The sequence below is a fragment of the Anguilla anguilla genome, chromosome 3 (assembly GCF_013347855.1).
Source record: "Anguilla anguilla isolate fAngAng1 chromosome 3, fAngAng1.pri, whole genome shotgun sequence".
In the NCBI taxonomy this organism is placed as follows: Eukaryota; Metazoa; Chordata; class Actinopteri; order Anguilliformes; family Anguillidae; genus Anguilla; species Anguilla anguilla.
This window is the reverse complement of record NC_049203.1, coordinates 33124920-33145527: the sequence shown is the minus strand read 5'-3', so window position 1 is coordinate 33145527 and position 20608 is coordinate 33124920. Positions and strand designations below refer to the sequence as shown.

At 39.9% G+C, this 20608-nt stretch overlaps 2 protein-coding genes across 9 annotated transcripts in view; both read right to left on the bottom strand.

The window, feature by feature from the left end:
* The window catches only part of zak (sterile alpha motif and leucine zipper containing kinase AZK), a 44622-nt gene extending 33784 nt beyond the window's left edge, over nt 1-10838 (bottom strand). Inside the window, exons 1-3 of one of the 2 annotated variants that reach the window (XM_035409018.1) lie at nt 10656-10838; nt 5738-5927; nt 4499-4586 (exon numbers count right to left, since the gene is read on the bottom strand). In XM_035409018.1, coding sequence (XP_035264909.1) covers nt 4499-4586; nt 5738-5896 — 247 coding nt within the window. In that variant the 5' untranslated portion in view covers nt 5897-5927; nt 10656-10838. The remainder of the gene's footprint in view (nt 1-4498; nt 4587-5737; nt 5928-10655) is intronic. The other variant, XM_035409019.1, reaches the window with a different exon arrangement.
* Nucleotides 10839-12494: 1656 nt separating this feature from the next.
* The window catches only part of rapgef4 (Rap guanine nucleotide exchange factor (GEF) 4), a 133343-nt gene continuing 125229 nt past the window's right edge, over nt 12495-20608 (bottom strand). For 5 of the 7 annotated variants that reach the window (XM_035409627.1, XM_035409625.1, XM_035409626.1 and 2 more), the window contains 11 exons: nt 19264-19342; nt 18952-19098; nt 17730-17827; nt 17321-17446; nt 17022-17200; nt 16732-16822; nt 16292-16342; nt 15323-15410; nt 14177-14241; nt 14034-14088; nt 12495-13588 (listed from right to left, as the gene is read on the bottom strand). In XM_035409627.1, the coding sequence (XP_035265518.1) occupies nt 13461-13588; nt 14034-14088; nt 14177-14241; nt 15323-15410; nt 16292-16342; nt 16732-16822; nt 17022-17200; nt 17321-17446; nt 17730-17827; nt 18952-19098; nt 19264-19342 (1107 nt within the window). In that variant the 3' untranslated portion in view covers nt 12495-13460. Of the gene's footprint in view, nt 13589-14033; nt 14089-14176; nt 14242-15322; nt 15411-16291; nt 16343-16731; nt 16823-17021; nt 17201-17320; nt 17447-17729; nt 17828-18951; nt 19099-19263; nt 19345-20608 lie in introns of those variants that run through there. The other 2 variants (XR_004764421.1, XM_035409630.1) reach the window with 2 other exon arrangements.

The following is a 20608-nucleotide window of genomic DNA, read 5'->3' as shown; positions in this document are numbered from 1 at the left end:
TTGTTTCTTAACAGTGCTCAGAAATACAGCCACTTCCTTTACATGACCACAATGATTTTTTAACCATTCAAATGGGAAGTTAAGAAATGTGATCACATTCTCTGGGTATGACTTTGGATTACATATAGGCCTACCTTAGGAATCATTAATATCCAACACTTAGGCTCTAATTAACAAAACTGCAGGCTTCTCAAAGGGAACAATAACCATTTCAATAACCTTACGCAAACAATTTTTAATTAAAACCATGACAAAGTGCATTACCAGTTATTACAAAATCACAATTTGGCAGTAGTGCATGCATTTGGCAAGTAATTGTTTGGTAATCATTAACCGATAAATGGATGGGTGGTGCTATGGTATCCAAGAAGGGAAGACAAACAGGATATCAACCAATGAATATGGTTTATTGGAAAGCAGGAGTGTTGTCTTCTGGTAAATGAGTGAACAGGGGAAATTTATAACACTGCTGATGAATGTGGAAATGTCAGGGTCAGCCTTATTTGATTGTGCTTTGATAAATAGTAGAGATGGCAACTCCCTGATGACTGGCCAAATCTATTGTGGGTGTCAAACGGTATACTGAAATATGATGTCTGTCGTAGACTGTAGAGCTGGGCGCCTACTGCCTGTTACCAGTATAAAAATCAGCCACTGAAATCTTGAGGAGGTCATAAGAATGCACTCATCTTGCTGCCATCTAGGCCACATAGATTACATATGGAGAAATCAGATGGTCAGTCATGAGTACACTGTTCCTCAAATAGTGACTGAAATGTAGAAGAGGAGTTTCCAGACCATGCCATCTCTTACTGTGTGTGTCTGCATGTGTGTGTGTGCGCATGTCTGTGCATGTGGATGTATTGATGAGAGGCAACCCTAGAAATCAGGTCATTTAAGTAATTTTCCCCAAAAGCAGGGATCAGACTGTACAGTTTGCCTTACTAGAGAGATACACCACAATATCCGGGATCAAGATAATATTAACCCCTTGGCGCACATGCCAAATCTTGCCAATCCTTGCCCATTTAGGGGGTACCCTATTTAAAGCCTTATAACTCCAGATGTGAACACCACACCACCAGACTTGAAAAATGGCTTAAATGAAGCAGGACATTTGTACAATTTACAATACTAACGCAGATTAGTTTATATTCATAATTTTGTAAGAAATAAAGTTGCCACAAATGCAGTTGTCAAGACAAAAAATCAAAATATTTGCACTTTTTTAGTTTGCAATGAAATACTGAGAGATTGCATATATACAGCAGGTTAAACTATACAGTACATGTGCTGGATCAAAAACTTCTTGACCACAAGTTCATAAAATCTAAGGGTGGATATGTAGAACTACTATAGATTTATGAAGCAAAAACTAAGCAGTGTACCCAGCGTCTCCAAATCTATCCAAAATGTCTAAATTATGCATTGCTGTAAATCACAACATATTCACGTATTTCACTACAAATCAACTGTTTTGACTCAAGAAACTCGCTGTTGCATCATTTTCAAGTGGGAATTACAAGCTTTCAGTCAGTACAGTGGTCTAAAATATCTAGGGGTCCAGAAACATATCCAAAATCTCTCCAAAAATTAATAAAATGCTTTTTGTCCATTATAAAGCATATACATGAGCCCCTTATGAAGTTTTAAGATGGAACATTGCTATCAGGTCAAAAAATAATGCAAAAATATTGTCACACAATGCGGTACAGTACCTAAATGTGTAATAATTAACTCTTGTATGTATTTCTATACTCTGTACTCTCGTATGCTTTCTTGTATGGGGATGGGACAACATGAAAACAATTTTCAACTGTCCACCACGTTTTGGCAATGCTCCAACTCTCACATCATCACTGTTGCATGCTTCACAAAAACTATTGCACTACTAACTAACGCTTACATTACAGTATGAAATATCCACATTATATAATACCACTAACCTATTTAAAGACACTCACAAAAATAACGCATATAACCGAAGTATTTTGAGCAGTAATACTTACATAGCAATGATTAAATCTTATCTGTTTTCAGTAGATAGAGACAGAGACAGGAAATCAATGATATAGTTCTATCCGTTCCTGACTTACACCAGAAAACGATGTCAGCTAGGTCTATCAGCAAACATATGGCTTAGCTATGCTCAAAAGTCCTCAATAATAACAGTATTTTCCAAGAAATTCCTAAAAATTTGACAATGTTTCATTAGCAGCGTCTTTGTTTTACTGCTACCACAGAGTGAATGCGTAATTGAATGCGATGATAAGAAAATTTCCGGTTATGCTGACATATAAAACGTATTCCAAAGCAAAATTAGACATGTTATACATCGTTAGAAAGCTTATACTCTCATCTACTAAATAAATGAATTGTTAATCAAGCCGAGACTGTACTAAAAAGGGCGACAACGCCGTAAACAACACGTGTGGTATTAGGCACAGCTATTTTGGAAGATACCCAGGCGTCACAAATGCGCGTATATTTCACAAAGGGATTGTCCAAGACAATGTATGACCACTCAGTCTCAAAAGGGACATCTCTACGTGTAAAACCAACGGCAAGGTTGTATATTTATTCAATATTTAGTCCCAGATATTGACTGTAGAATGACATGGTATCATTTTTTAAAACTTTTTCTTGATTATTTCGTTATTCAGTGAGCAGCGTTTTCACTGCTGTATTGGCATATCTTAGGGCTATTGTTGGGTTTATTTTGTTGCTATGACGGAATACAATTTTTTGTGGTGAAAGAATATTTTTATGAATGCCAAGATAGACAATATTGTCCATTATGTCATGGGTGGGGGGTGTAGTTGTAGATGAGACTGCAGGGAGGGGGGCGTGTTAAATGAACGACCAGAGCGACAATGGTGGCGCTGCGGAACTCCGTATTCGGCATAGTTGTTGTGTATTGTGTACTTATGAAATTAAACAACGCATTTCTGTTTTTAACTTGTACTTTGGTTGCAGTAGCACTTAATGTCTGAGTTCAGTAATCTGGGTACGCCGGCATGCCGACCACTAGGGGGCTTGTGTGAAGGGGTTAAACATGTTTCTACCCACCTAATCCCTACTATTATACAACTCTACTGCATGAGTTGAAATTACATTAATTAATTCAGCCGACAAAAATGACTTGATGGATATACTACCTCTGATCTACTAAAAGAGACATTTTATATCCAAAAGGTAGACACTAGAACATTGTCCAAGCATAAGGTTTATTAGCTAGGTAATAAATTTCTTAACATGGCAGTTACATATTTAATATAACATAACCTACATTATCTTTTAACACATCTTAAGCACACAGTCCAAACTGTGTTTACATTATAGGCTGCTTTCAAGTTACATATTATGCTCCGTGTTCTTTTCCACAAATCCCTATCCCATATCCCAGTTCACCAACAGTCTCTACTGTACATGTGAGTTACTCCCACATGGTCAACGGGCTGTATCATGTAAATGTAAGAAAGATTGCATCATCCCAGTGCTACAGAACTAAACCACGTATAATATGTCATTCATGCATTTTTTGCTGTTTGAGAACCGCAAACACATTCCCTAAGAGTGAATGATGTTTTCTACACCACCGCTTGCTGTCAGTGTGTGATTTTTCTCTGGTCTACATGACCACTGCACTGTAAAAAAAATTGTGAATTTTACAGTAAAATACTGGCAACTGGGTTGCCAAAACTTCACCATATAAATAACAGTAACAATATGTTTAGCATACAGTAGCAGGCTCACAAATGTGAAATGTATTATGGTGACTTTTGCCGTAGAATTCAAGTAGGCCTACATTTTTTACAGTGGAGGTGTTTCAATTTCTTTATGTTGTTAGCCCAATTCTATGCTACTACGGTGGAAATCCACCAGTAGCCTTGCAGAACAACCCAGAGGCCTGTCCCACATTTTTATGAAACAAGCCGACAGAAGCACACAAAATGATCATGGCTATCATAAATAATCTACCTTTGGCAAACATTGTTGGAGGATATCTAGCTTCCCTTGTCAAGAGTGCATTCACTACTGAAAATGGAATGGTGTGGCCGCTGTGCAGTGCGCCTAACTGCGCTTCCCTGAAAGGTGACTACAGCTAAAATGTCACCTGGTTTGATGATGGTGCTCCTGAGACAAAGGCAGCACTTCCTGCATCAACTATCACTCACCACCTCCACTCAACCATAGAATTATGATCACTGACTCATTCTTTCATCACGGCTTCCTGCTCCTGGCCAGAGAAAGAGCACCCACCATGTACCACCAAGTCTTCCCAGCCACCACAGTCAAGACTCACATGGTAAGCGTACCAAGCCTGTCTGAAATACTGCAATTATTATGGACTTCAAACATTAACAAAAAAAAGCAAAAATGAAGAAAATGCATTTAAACACTGTGATCACAGAGGCAGAAATTGACTTTCATAACTCGCAATTCAAAGGGGCCGGTTTGAACCCTTCACACAGGAAAGGATGGGTTGAGGCCTTACCTGTCACAATGCCATAGTTGGGCGCCTCCAAGATCACTCCAAAGAACTGAATAATGTTTCTATGGCTCAGAACACTCAGGATTTCAGCCTGGTTGGGGAGAACACAGAGGTCAGTGTGGCTGTATGTCAGAGATGTCCTTGCAGTGGATGGACTACTGATGCTAAATGTAATGACCAATGCTTCCTGGCTCATGCTTCTTCCCAGGTTTAAAACAACCTGTGCTAACTCATACTGATTATATTTAGAGCAACAATCAAAGCACGAAGCAGCATCCAATCACTAGTGACAGAATAAATGCTTCAAGGGTACTCCGAGTGCTGTTCTCGGGCAAAAGTGGTCATTTCACAGGCACACTTTGAGCTTGAAGTTGCTTACAGGGGAAGTTTCAATTTACTGAAAACTAAGCCTAAGAATGTATTTAGCTAGAAGGAAAGCACACCACAGCAAATCAGTGTTTATTTACACATACTTGACTTGTCCATCCAAACACTTTAACTGATTGCAACTATCACTCATTGAATTACCCTGGATGATTATTAATGAACCTTAATTCCCACAGGAAAAGTATATTTTTAACTGCTGTATATATGTAAACAATGTTCCCATCGACTTTGACTATGTGGTCTAAAACATCCCACGAAAGAAAACAGTTAATGGATGAATTCATATGTATTAATAAAATTTCCTTGAAACTTCACAAGCCCCGTGTGAAGAAGCAATGTTGTAATTGCACTCCTTGAACATTCCCTTTCACTTTGGAATTGCGGAAATAATAATACATGATGAATGATTTTGCCACATCACCTGTGCAGTCAGTGAAACAGGTGAACTGTGACAAGTGTACAGGAATGCTATATAATGGAAACAAAGGCAAAGAAGTCATTTGAATTGATGTTTCAGATCTGTTTTTTTACCCCTAAGACAATAAAGGTATCATCTCACAATTATCTCCAGGTTCAGAATGTGTGCTTTAATTGGGTCTAATATGATCTCATTTGCCAATAATTCTGCTCTAAAGGATATGTTCCACGCAGCAGAATATCTTGATATGAAAAGGAAGAGCTCAAAGACAGGCACAGCCTCCAGTGAGAGGAGGGGGTATAATGACTATGCAAGCAACTGACAGGAACAAAAGTCACCACAACCCACTAAATGGGAGAGCAATTAAAAGTGTTATACAGACAATTATTTAAAAAAAAGAAAGTATGTGAAAAGGAGTGAGCAATTATGACTCCTACCTCATTTTCGATCTTCAGCAGCTTTTTCACTGCTACTTCTTTGTCCTGCGAGATCCACTTGGCTCGGTATACGCTTCCAAAGCTGCCTCCACCACAGTTCTCGTAGAAGTGAATGTCATCGAACTTGATTTGCACGAAGGACGCACCGAGAGACGACATTGCATAGTGACACCTGACAACAGCTCAGGTTCTGCAAAACCACAGAGAGAGAGTGAGAGGTACAGAGAGAGAGATAAAGGCAGACGGAGGCCTTTTTTTACATTTAAAAGGTCTTCATTTACCAGCTGTCAATACAATGAGTCAGTAAACAATAAAAAAATAATGATAATAGAAATGGAAAGATTATAAAGATAAATTAGAAAAAACAACACACAGTGGAAATGAACAGGCATGCCACACCAAGATACCCATCTTCAATGACATCACACCTTGCCCACATGATAACTCTGTTTAAGGTTTGAGAGAGACTTTACCTCATTTATGAACATTTTTAAACAACTGAACATTGAGTAATACAGCAAGTATGAAAAACAAGGACACATTTACATGGTTCTCTTTCACATGTACAAAAATATTTGCAACAAAAAGATTAATAACAGAGGACAGCCAGAGATAAGTGAGAGCAAGTCTAAGAAAAATAAGAAATAGCACGCTAACTATAGCATTTCCAAATCTTTTCAATACCTCTCCAAATGGCTCACCCTAACACTGGGTTAAGGAACAAACCCTAGCAGAGAGTCCCCCTGATTTCACTGGATATCCTGGCAGAACAGCCCTGTGATATGGCTGACCTGAGCCAATGATTTATGTCATGTTCCACCCGCCTGCACCAGACCAACACCAGTGAGTCACTGTGGCCAGCGTGCCACAGAGAGGACGAGTATCCACTGTCAGGTTGTATAAGACTTCTGGCACGCTAGGTATGCATTCTCCCTATGCTGTGATCACTGCGCAGAATATACACGACCGAAGCCACTGAATATTCTGGCACTCTGTGGATCGGTCTACAGTTCAGGCCAAAAGTTTACATACACCTAGGCTAAAGACATTCAAACTCAATTTTTCACAACTCCACACATTTCATGTTCCTATACATTTCCTGTGTTAATTCAATTAGGGTATCTACTTTATTTCCATAAGAGGTCATTTCAAAATAATAGCTAATGAACAGATTTATTTCAGCTTTTGTGTACAATATCATATTTTTAGTGGGTCAGAAGTTCACATACACTTTGTTAGCATTTGGTGGCATTGCTGTTAGATTGCTTAACTTGAATCAAATGCTTGGGGTAGCCTTCCACAAGCTTCTCACAATACTTTGCCAGAATTTTTGCCCATTCCTCCTGACAGAACTGGTGTAACTCAGTCAGGTTTGTGGGCCTCCTAGCTCAGACACGCTTTTTCAGTTCAGTTCACAAATTTTCTATGGGATTCAGGTCAGGGCTTTGTGATGGCCACTCCAAAACTTTCGCTTTGTTGTCTTTAAGCCATTTTGTTACAACTTTGGAGGTATGCTTAAGATCATTGTCCTGCTGGAAGTCCCAGTTGCAGCCAAGTTTTAACCTCTTGAGATGTTGCTACAGCATTTCTAGATAATCCTCCTTCCTCATGAGGCCATCTATTTTCTGAAGTGCACCAGTCCCTTTTTCAGCAAAACACCCCCACAACATGATGCTGCCACCCCCATGCTTCACAGTTGAGATGGTGTTCTTCAGATGAAATGCTCACCCTTTTTCCTCCATACATATCGCATATCATTATGGTTCAATTTTTGTTTCATCTGACCAGAGAACGCTCCTCCAAAAGGCTCGGTCTTCATCCTGGTGATCACCTACAAACTTCATTCTGGCTTTTTTATGATTTTATGAAATACTAACAAAGTGTATGTAAACTTTTGACCCACTGAAAATCTGATATAGTAGGCCTACATAAAAGCTGAAACAAAACTGTCTCTTAGCTATTATTTTGAAATGACCTCTTATGGAAATAAAGTAGATAATTGACTAATTGACTTAACAAAGGAAATGTATGGAACCATGAAATGTGTGGAGTTGTGAAAAATTGAGTTTGAATGTCTTTAGCCTAGGTGTACGTAAACTTTTGGCCTCAACTGTAGGTGTATGATGGCTGTTGCCTTACTGGGAATACGTGTGCACCCAGTGTGCTCTCAGCAGGATTGGTGTTTTTACCACTTTTTTACTTTCTTATCTGTTATTTTTACTTTCCACTCTAATTTTTAATATTCTGTGCACATGCCCCCTGAAAATAGCAATACTACTCCTAGACTTACAACAACTAACATTACAACAACAACAACAACAACAACAACAATAATAATAATAATAATAATAATAATAAAAATAAAAACAATAATATTTGAATTATTATCAATCATGCCTAATATTATTCAATAACAATTTTATTGCACCATCATAATCATCATCCTGATCAAAATGATCTATTACTGGTGTGTACTGGACATTTTGACAGCTGGTATCAGGCATTTTAATCAAGGTAATTGTCTTTGAGCTTGTGGTTTGTGGTAAGGTTAATGTATTAATTGCAGTGCCATTTCTGTATTTACTGAATGTATTTTTGATTGTTCTGTATTTATTGGTCAGTACCTACAGTATAGTAGAATCACTACATTGCACTTTGGGCGTTGATATTAATGTCCAATATCTGGAGTAGACATGTACCTCGGTCTTTATGTGCCTGATTCTCTGTGGTAAATGACAAAATGAATCAAAATGAATGAATTAACTAATTGAAATCAATAATAATCATCATAATCATAATAGTAACCATCAAAGTAAAGCATAAAAGGAAAATCTACACTGTCAGTCACATGCATGGCACACATGCACACACAGACCTTTATTCCTATTTGTGCACATGTAAATCTTATACACTCATGCACCTGCATCCCTATGCACGAAAAATGCAAATGCATCTTATACTCCCAACCACCTGAATACGTAGGCTATGTGTGATGGACACCTCACACACTCAACCACTTGTAGCCTATTCAGATATGTGACAGGCGTACACATCTGTCACACTGGACCAAACATATTTCAACTTGACACACGTTGGTATCTACATGACCATCACCTGTGCTTTGCTAAGCTTTGAGAAGCTTTTGCAATTCGGGGCCTCTGCTTTTCACCTTTTCATTAGGCCTAGTTATTAATTGAGAACCTCAGCGGGTAGGCAACAAACACAAGGACACGGAACCTCAACCTGTCGCACGGCGAACAACATCGCGGTGACGATTGTTATTTGCACACAACAATCCAAATACCTTGTAAAAATAATCCCTATATTTCAGGAAATAGTTTCTCATTTATTGCATCACGAGATTCGTACAGACGGCGGAGCAATTATGGCTTTTAAGAGGCTGTTACCTGGATCTGAATTGGGACTTTTACCTATACCAGCAGGAAATGCCTCCATTGTCACAGAGGGGAGCCAGTGTTCTCGGATGATTTATTGGCATTCATGCTATATTTAGCCCCCCCCCCCAACACACGAAAGGCTGAAACGAGCTCCACAGCCACTCGAAACGCCAGGGTTACCGCGACGGAGGAGAGCTCCAGCGCCGTTGTATCCTGCTCTTGCGCTGCACTTAATCTAGGCCTACTGCCACCACTTAAATATAAGCTCTAATTTCATCCATGAAGCAAATAATGCAAATAAAGAACACAAAAATAACACACTTGTGGTGTAATTATTTTTTTTTTTAATGACTTTTCACTGTTTGTGCTAATCACCGGTCACAAATATTTCCAACTTCAAGGTCCCCGGGACTTGAACCCAGCTAGGCTTCCCACAGAGTCCAGTCCCGCGTTGTTCGCATACATTACCACACATAAATAAATAAATAAATAAATAAATAAACAAGCAAAATAGCCTATAGGTAACGAATCACCCATGCCCCCAGACGAGCAGCTTCTGGGATCCTGAGTGAAACGAGGCAATACATTTCGTTGGCAGGACTTTTGCTCTAAGCCTACTTTAATTATTTCGCTTACGATAGGCTATAGCTTCTACGGCCAACAATCAGTGTATCTGTGCTGAATGTTAACATAGGCCTACTGGATTGATTCCTGCAGGAACTGAAAAATTTGCTTAACAAATACAATTAGCATTACATGTGGCCTGATTTAGCCTATTTGCTTTGTTGAAGGAACGCCAAATGACACACGGTGAGTGTCGCTCATTTAAAAACGCGTGGCAGTCACCATGTCATTCCCAGTGTAGCTAGCCTACTCAAGACATTATTTTGTACTTTGTCTAGTTGTTTATCTGACACTATCCAATTGGATAGGCGCTTGTACCAAGCAAATTGTTAGTCGAGACAGCTGACTGCCACTGTTTTAAGCATACAGCTCTCATGGGGACAATTAAAACATGCACTTTAAGAAAAAATCAATAAGAAGTAGGGTATACAGTTTACTATGGTTCCAGATAAACTAATTGCCATTTCACACCCATCGTGGACTGACCATTTAGATTCAAGTCCGAATTTGACGAGAAAGTAGCTTTCTACCGTCATTAACAAGCGTCTTGGTCGTTTACGACCATGCTCCTTGTGAAACTTCCGGTGCATTCACCAGTGAAATGACAACCGATTACGGTGTCTGTTCCGCAAACCTAGAATGTTGAAAAGTTTTCACTATAGCAATGTTAGTCAGACTAACTGGGCGAATAGGCTATGCCTGGACACAAAAATAAGATTTAAAAAGAAGTCATTTTTACCAAACAACGAAACTCATAAAATAGTGAAATGACTGTTAATCTCATAATGCCACCAGTGTCGCTTCAGCAGCAATTCAGAACTGTATAAAACTCCATTTTCCTTCTCTCAAGAAAATCAAAGAAAGCAAGAACTCGGTCTAATGCAACGCACACGTACCTTTTATTTGTCTTCGCGGATATCACGTCACACGTCCTGAATTGATTAACCCTCTTATGAAATTTTTAAAACCTCGTACTCGTGACGTTTTCTTTTCTCCCCTGGGATTTCTGAGTTGCAGAACTTCTTCCTTAACAGGACTGTACAGATTTCCAGTAGGCTATGTGTACTGAAGTAGCTCTTCGCACAAAATGAGATGGCAACAGCTCCACCCATCGGACAGATTTCATAATCTTTTCGTTCCCATTCACCCCAGAATGCAATAGGATCCCTCGAAATGCCGAAGCGCCAGGTTGGATGGGCGACATTATTTACCCCGAGTTTCATTTTCGTCTTGGAGACCTCTGCTCATTACATTTAAATACAAATGTATCGATATGTTTTGTTTTTATTTTATTTTAAATATCAACCTTGTTCACGTGGACATAACAACTGCCAACTACTAATACATCAACTGAGCTCCTGCACTTAGGCCTACTACATGCATACCCATTATAAAGTTTATAATTGAATCACATGCGTGACACTCTTTTTCATTTTTTCCAACTTAAATTAGTTTTGTTTACCGCTGGGCCAATTTAGATTCAGCACCATGCTAATATAAATTCTAATGGCTTAGATGTTCAAGGGACACTCAACAATGGTTCAAAAATGGTTGCTTTGAGCAGCCAGACACAAGTAGCCAAGGTAATCCCCTTAATGTCCTGTGAATTAGCGGTCTATATCAAAATGTTTCGGATTCACATTTTCTTACAACGACTACAAGACAGCTGTTCTATTTCTGACAACATACGTTATGTGTCATAGTTGAATTTTTACATGTGGTACAATCCTTAAGACAACTTTCATGTTGTAGCTCCCCCATGAGGCCAATCGAAGTGAACTTGTGCAAATTGTGAGCTAAGGTGTAAATTACATTACATTACGTTACATTACAGGCATTTGGCAGACGCTCTTATCCAGAGCGACGTACAACAAATTAATACTAAATTGCATGACCATAGGACAATGTGTAACAGGGAATTTGTTTTATAATGCAGAAGAGTACTGTCATTTGATTGGTTTATTGTGGCCAGATACATGTTTCTATTAAGATCACAAAGGTTTGAAAGTAATACTTGGAGATTGGAGCTCTGTAGTGCCACCATGTGTTTTAGGTCTTGATTGTGCTGTACACCTGAAATCTTAACATAGCTGTCTGTGTGAATACAGAATAACATCATATATTACATTTTGTCATTTAGCAAGCATTCTTATCCACAGTAACTTACATTACAATTTCATGTACAAGTACAATGTTCATGCCAGCATAAAAGGGCAAGAACAAAGATGTAGCGTGTCATCAGAGGAATAAGGGAAGCAATGGCCTTGAGATAATTCACCAACTAGTGACAGTCAGCTATTTGACTTGGGCAAGTGGACCTTCATGGAAAAAATGATTTCAGCTCATGTTGTGACTTGTGAGCAGAACACAGCTGCATTGTTTGTCAATGACCAAATCTGGGACTTCTGTGCTGTGACACTTGCTTGGCCAACATCGTCCAGGTAGGGGAGGGGCTTGGTCAGCAAGGTATCCTCTACCTAATCAAACACCAGCAACCCCTCTGATCAGTGGGGTGCCTTTAATCTTCCTGCTCCAGCTGCAGATTTCAGAGCAGAAAAGTAAGTGGTTGCCTAGTTTCACTCACTTTATAGGACACACATATTAGGTGCAGCCTTTCTGCCTTGACACAGGATGCTGCAAATATTCTGTTGTGATTGAGCATTCTAAATTTGGGTGAAAATGTGTAAGCATCTTTTCAAATACAATTCTTTTTAACATTAAGAAATGAAACAACAGTCTTCAAATACATTTAATACATTTATCATATTTACAGAATGAACATAAAATATAAAGTTTATAGACACTACACCTCACAAACTCATTGAAAAGGAGCTGCTCTCAGTGTTTATCTCTAATCTGTGCATGCTGAGGTCAAAATAAATAAATCAAAGCAATTTTCACCATATGTGTAAGATAACAGCCACACAAACCAAAGTATCAATAAACTGATTTACAAAACCACATGAATAGAGCTGAATGCTATGATGGGAAAATGATGGCATACAGTAATAAAACAAAGGATTAATCAAAGACTATTATATGAACATTTAAATGGCTAACAGAAATAATATTAATATTTGAAGTTTACTGATAATCCCTAGAGTATCCTCACTATATACTAATGGCGAAATAATGGAATGAAACTAAATAATTCCTTCTGTGGCAGTGTCTGTCTTCATGAATGACATAGTTCCCAAAAATGTTCAGAACATTTATGCTTCACATTTGGCTTTCAGTCTGTTAACTTTTAAAAGCCTTTTCTAACCAGTTTGGGGTGGGGGTGGGGGGTGGGTCAATCTTAATTTCTTTCATCTTTTATTCTAGCAAGACCTCTGTAAATTGACAGGTTTAAGCAGGAAAGAGCTCTGATAGAAATAAATGCTTTAAAACCGCAAGTAGCGATTGGAACAGACACATTGGCAGAGAAAATGAAAAACAAAAAAAATATAAAGGGCAAAAAGGACCTAAATGCTACTGACAATGGGCATGAGAAACACTGTGTCCTTTGAGTAAAGGAGTTATAGAGGGAGATGGCTATGAGGAGTGTAGAGCAGTCTCAGATCTGCTTATCTGTGGGCTGAACAGCCTGGGTGCATGAATGGGGGTTCATATAGTATGGTACAAATTCCACATCAAGCTTGGTTATGTTTGGTAGGTACAGCAGCAGCATGAGTAGTATTGTGTGGTTTATCGGCAATGGCTCAGGTCCGACGGGGCTCCAGTCTGTGGGAGAGCTGCGAAAGGGTCCTCTGGTTGTCAATCACATTCAGCTGTCGCACGTAACTCCGCACGTCATGGTGATTCTTGTTGGCCTGGGATGCCTCTGGACCTGAGAAAAGAGAAAGAGGGAGGAAGATCAGGGGGGACCTAAAATACCTGCAGGACTACAACCTTCCAGGTTCAGAACAGAAGGCCAAAGGGCAGCGATCTGCCAGTTTTTTAGTTACAACACAATGCAGATATCGTAGCAGGTCCCATGCAGCAGAATCACAGCCCCTGTAATCACATTATCTCCATCATCATAGGCCAAACATGAGCACTAAATCTGATATGCAAACTATAAGACTCCTTCCTATGTGGCAAAAACAGGAAGTTCAAGCATCTGCCTCCCTGATTAAAAAATACAAGCAAAAAGAAAATAATGTTATTACAAGACATGAGGACCCATGGATTAAAAACTGAAGCGTGATTCATGCTGTGTCGTACAACATGGTTTAACACAGATTTTAATAGCACAAGCAAGCTGTGAGATGCAAAAATGGGCACAGACTTACTGAAAGGCTGGCTTCGGCAGTATCTCACTATCCTCACTGTGTTTGCAATCATCCTCTGAAAAGCAATGTCAGGATTTCAGGAACAGAAACTAGACCACCATCCACAATAGGAACTGCCATGAAAATATGATGTGCCTACTTACCATTTTTTCAAAATTGACCAAACTGTCTATGAATGTCTTGTTGCCTTCATGAGTGAAAGTCATGTCTGAAAATACAATGAACATGCATTATACTCCACATACAGCAATACAGAAGGGGTACCAGAAGACATAATAACCTACAGTATACAGAAGGACTGAAAGGTATTTCACCCTGTTTCATTAAATGTTTCTGAGTGCTCCAGCCCTCTTTATTTCCAGTTAGTTACTGTGAAGTAATCCTTACAATCTGGTGATCTTTCTGAATGTATTTTGGACTCTCCTGGCTGTGAATTTTGTCTTTTATTATCATGTTCTTAAGTACCCCTGGCATTATTTATTTGAACATAATGACCTAGAAGGAAGTGCATTCATGTAATCAAAATGTTATTATCTTATCCTTTTTTATTCCCTATTTCACTTCATCCCTTCAATTTAGCTATTTCCCCTTCAATTTTGTGATGATCAATAACAATTAGAATGGCTAACCTCCTCTGTCAAGGAGGATGCATACCAGCCACAGGGGAAAAATAAAAAAACTCTGAAAAACATGCAGTCAGCTGCCTTTTTGGACCCCTGGGCAATGCAACCGGCAGCTGAGCTGCAGTTCTTGCATGTGTGGGCTGTGCAGTTTGTGTACCTGGTGCAGGCAGACCATAGGGCCCCAACAGATCAGGGTCATGGACACAGCTTTTTGAGGGAAGTGATACCTTGTTGGCAGAAACCGCTGCTTTCCTGGCCAATGCTATGGCCTATTGCCTAAGCATCCAGAGAGAGCACTGGCATAGACTGCATTTTACCCAGCGCTGAGAATGAGGGATTTAGCTGGATATGTCCCACAGGACAACTCTTTGCCGTTGCTATAAGTGCAACTATACCCGTGCTGCCCAGGTGAACCCTGAAAGCCTCCCTGAAAGCCTTGGGGGAAGCCCTTACTGGTTTTTTAGAGTCCGCATTCTCTACTTCCTTTCTACAGGAGGTCCTGGAGTTTCCAGTAACAAGTTATAGTTTATGAATGTTTGTAAGGGGGCATGCCCATGGATAGAACATCAAATGGCATGGTATTGTCCTTGCACCAATATTCATAACATGCAGGAAATTGGAACGTGTTAGGGACCACAGAGATGAGCATGTGGAGTCCTCCCTTACCTTTGATGAGCAGGGGCATGAAGGGGATGATGGGTGGGTCCAGCTTGGCCACTGTGAGCCGGTATGCCCGATGATTCCTGGATGGGTCCTGGAGAAATGGGTTGATAGTGTGATTTATTATGCTGCTGAAAACGACAAACCATTTTGGACAGGTGGACACTTGTATGCAGCATGGATGGAAATTAAATGGATGACACAAGCAGAGCAAATATGGACAGATTTCACTCATATTTAGATTGAGAAGTAAAAATAAACATAGCTAATCCTTTGCTTGACTGCAAAGCCAATGATGTTGCTTGTATTGTAGTCCAGTGGGTGATATGACCGTATTAACTGTAACAGAAAAATATACAGCACTACCTGATAAAGCTGCCAAATTACAACCTTTAAAGACTGTGGTCAGATTTACAATATAAGGGTTATAGTTCATTTTAGATACGCAGATGTCATGATAATTGCATTAAGACATATTTGTGAGACATAGGGCCAGTTTCAAGGGCAGATTAAGCTTAGTTCTGGACTAAATTGAATTTTGTATGGAGAATCTCCATTCAAAATTGAATTTAGTCTATGACTAGGCTTAATCCGTGTCTGCAAAAGTGGCCTTGAATGCATGAATTATTCACACCTCTATGACTTACTACATTTCAGACCTGTGGCATTAAGTGACTACATTTGCGTAACTTACTATTGTGTGACTTTATTGCAGATTTTCTGCTTGGTATATTACATAGAACACACTGCCCAAATTTCTACCTTCCATATGCTACTAGTTAAACTAGAGTGTTAATTAAAATGAAAGACTCTGCCAATATTTTATTAAATTTCCATGCATAGGAAAAGGAAACATCAATCATTCAAATGTGTGTGCTTATGAATGCATGTGTCTGTGTGTTTGCTTGTATATGTGTACATGTGTGGGAATGTATCTACTGAAAACTGATAAACTGGAGCCAACTTCTTACTCACCATTAAACTTTCAAACTCCCCGTAGAACTTCTTGAACTTGCTAGGAAGTTTCTACCAACAAAAACGAGGGAAAATGTAGATGATACTGGAACATAAGAATAGTGCAATAATTCAAAGCAGCAAATGACAGCAGGAAATCGTTGCAAAATATAATATTAGCAAAAAAAGTGTGACTAATGAAAGAGTAGTGGTATATGCCAGAGGAATATGAGAGTGGTAAATGTTAGAGATAGTGTACAGAGGGATATAAAATTAGTTGATAACTGAGGTATATGACAGTGCAAACTAAAGTGGAAAATGTGACAGTAGTTAATAACAGAGGAAAACGCATGGACGGGGCTTCCTGTGATGATGGTAGACAATGGAAAATGACACTGACAAATGCAAGTTTTAAATGAGTTTTGCAGCAGCTCTGACAGTGGTGCAGTATGGACACCAACCTCCCAGGTCTGACTCAACCTGCTCACAGCTGGGTTACCCATGCCCATGATGATGGCAAAGAAGGAGTTCAGATTCTTATTTTCCTTGCAGCTGAAGACACACAATCACAATCATACATCAGGTTCAAGTGTGAGACAGATTCCTCCTCCTGTGAAGCGTGAGCTATGTGTGCGTGTGTGTTTATTTGTGTGGGCACATGTATGGCTGTGGAGATATGTGGAGGTGTGGCTGTATGCCCTGTGGGTGTGGTTGTGTGTCGGGCGTGAGCCTGTGTGGAGGTGTGACTCACTGTGCTGCAATCTTGATGAACTTCTTAAGCAGCTGCACACGCTTGCTGAGTTGGGCACAAAGACACACTTCTGTGACTACCCACAGCTGCAGTTCATTAAACCTCCTGAGGAACAGGTCCAGGTTGGCTGTAGTTTTCTTGAAGTTCTGCCGCCCAAATGTGTGGTATATGAGCTCATGCTGAAGAGGGAGGCAGGTGACAAAACTTGTTATGAGATTACGACAAGATGACCTGGTCCCATATTTCATCAAGGATCAATAATTTATCAACAGTGCTTCAATTCAAGTGCTGGGCCCAACCTCATGTACGCAGTTGAAGAGTTCCCAGTCATAAACAGTCATCTGATAGGCCAGATCTTTAGAACTCATCAGCTCAAAAGTTCCCATGGTTCCCAGAGATGGCCCTTCCTGCTCAGGCAGTGGTGTCTAAAAGAAAATTAACAGTATGATTTAATTCAGCTTCCTTGTGCAATTCCCATCACCAGATAAATTTATATATGCTATGCATTTCTATATGTCAGTAGAAAATTACACTAAGGAGTGGATGTGCTAAACTAACTCTTGAAATGTGAACTAATCAGGTGAAAATATGAAACAAAATTAGACAATTTCATGGCTGGGGTTATGTTTGAGCTGTGTAGTATAATATTTTCCTTACTCTGACTGAGAATGCAGTGTAAGATGATTTTGTTGTGAGGCATTTACACACCAGTGAATCCATCTGGTCCCTGGGGCAGGCAAACAGACGTCCATTGATACTAAGCGTGGAAAAGACTGAAATGTCATTGGGCTTCAGCACCACCTTGTCTGCAAAAGAATGGTACAGTGTGTCCCCTTGTGATAACACAGCATTGCATGCACTAACACAACAAAGCCCAGCTTCGGTGAGACTTTACCTACTGTATCTATGTCAAGCAGAAAGGCAAATGCATTATATTATAAATACATAAATAAGTCATACCAGAAAGGAAGTATCAAATGTTAAAATATATTTCAGTTAGTGTTTTCAAAATAACCCACATGAGACCTGTAGCTTATCTCTAATCCGAGGAGCATATATGGTTACATGGTAGAGGGGTTTTGGGGCTCCTGTTACCATAGCAGTCAAAAATAGCACTCCCCCCCTTTCTTGCTAGCTTAGTTAGCAACTCCATTACAAATTAGTGTTGGGTGCTGTTTTCAGGTTTTAAAATATTGACTTAAAACTATGAAACCTTTTGTCCCTCTGTAGTATATCTTTATCTACCACAGAGCTACCATTACAGTGTATACAATCTATGTGTGTAAATTCCCATAGAAGGAAAAAAAGGAAAAACAACGCAAAATACAGTTACTTGTGATGCTGTTATGACATTACATTACAGGCATTTAGCAGACACTCTTATCCAGAGCAACTTACAGTTTTTACATAGCATTTACATTGCATCCATTTATACAGCTGGATACATACTGAAGCAATGCAGGTTATGTATCTTGCTCAAGGGTACAATGGCAGTATCCTACCTGGGAATCAAACCAGTGACCTTTAGGTTACAAGACCTGTTCCTTACTCGTTATATATGCACTACCGCTGCTCAGATCTGATCTCAGAAATAACACATATTTTATTCTGATTAGGCCAGGCTAAATATACCCAGCTGGTTCAAAGGACGCATTCAAAGGTCAGTCGCTGGCTGTATAGACAGGAAAAAATGCACTCTGGCAGAGGAGAACGGAATATTCACACACACACTGGACAAGGGCACCAGCGGGAAGGCTTGGCATGATATGAGCTGCACAAACACATTCCAAGCCTCCAAATAAACTGATCGGTAGTTAATGGTTATATGACAATCATGATTCTTGTGCTTGAATGGAAAAAATGATTTCTCTCTCTCTCTCTCTCTCTCACATTGCTCATTTGATTAGCATGTAGCTGAGATCGTCCTCACCTCCAGCTGAACTGAGGCTGACCAGAAGGAGGTCCTCCACTGACCCCAGTTTGTCAGCCACAGCGCTGATTACCTCTCTCACTGAAGCAGCCACTGGTACTCGGATAGTGGTGTAGGTGTGGTCTACGCAGTACACCTTAAACAGGACTGGATAGTGGGACACAGGGTGTAAGGAGACTGGATACATATCAGAGACTAGCTTCAAGGGTTACATTGTTAAAATAATATCACTGGACTGTGTGTAATGGTGAACACCATTCATTGTAAACAAAGTCTAGGTTAATAAATGAGGTATTCCCTATACAAACTTACTTTCATCATTGCTCTTGATTGGCTGTCGTTTCTGAAGCCGTTCATCACCCATGCTGAACTGCCGCAGTAGGACCTTGTGCTGAGATAAACAAGAGGTGCATCAGAGTTGCAACCAGGCAGTGGAGAGAGAAAATTAAAGAACAGAACAAAGCCATAAGACCCAAAGTCCAGTTGTGAGTCCTAGTAGAGACCAGCCGTGACTCCCAGAAGAGAGCAACCCAGACTCCCAGAAGGGATTAACCCTAATGACAGTATCTCTCCAGCTTCTCTGGGAGTTTCAGTACTATCCCACTGAAATCAGTACTATTCCACTGCCCAAGATCATGTGTGCTCCAGCCCCACCCACACCATGATTCTCCCCTGGGCCCTTGTTGTCATGGTTTCAGGGTGCAGTGGCTGGGCGTGGCCACCAGGGGAGCACCCTGAGTCCCAATTGGGCTCACCTGTTCTCCGGCTATTTAACCTGTAACGTGACAGGGTTCGTTGCGTCTGTGTCACTATCAGAAAGACCAGAGCCAGGTAATAGGATGGTGGGACAAGTGCTCTGTGTGAGCTATATTTGTTAGGTTGCTTGTCTGGTACATTCGGGGCTGGTGTTAAGCGCAGTTTAGCGCTTTAGTAAAAAAGAAAAAGTTCTTTATTATTTTACAGCTCTGCGAGCTGGGGTATTTGGGACGTTGTCCTGGTTTTGTATTTCTTTTGGGTTTTTCTGAGTTGCACTCAGATTATTTATTTTAGCTGAGTGTTTACCCTAAGTCTAAGGGTTTCCCGTTGGAACTTCCGGGACCTTTATTATTTAAGTAGCCTACCAGTGTTTGGGTTCTTGGTTTAGCGTTGCCGGAGATCGGCTTCGCTACTATTATTTTCTTTGTCTTTTTTTTCCTTCCCTTTGTTTAGCCCTTCGGGATTTAGGGGCTACTTGTAGTGAATGCAGTGTGCGTTTGAACCTCCGAACACTACCCATTCCCCTCACACTTGTAAGCAGAACCATACTAACCTATATGTTGCCACGTTTGGTTTTCAATTGCAACACTCATGAGGCATGCATAGCATCATAGACATAAAATCAGGGAATAAGGGGAGTAACAGTTCTCCTACAGTTAAGCCCAAAATTATTCATACCCATGCCAAATTTTGAGTTATAGTGAATTTTTATTTGATGAATAGGTTTCTTCTGGCTGGAAAAGGAGGTGACAAAAGACAGTAAGACATTGTGTTAGAGATATTCATGAAAAATGTTACCTGTTTTTATGTTTTTGTTACATTTTCACAAAGAATGCCATGTCCAAAATTATTCATACCCCTTGAAATTGTCGCAATTTTTTGAGGAAATGCAAGCTTCTAT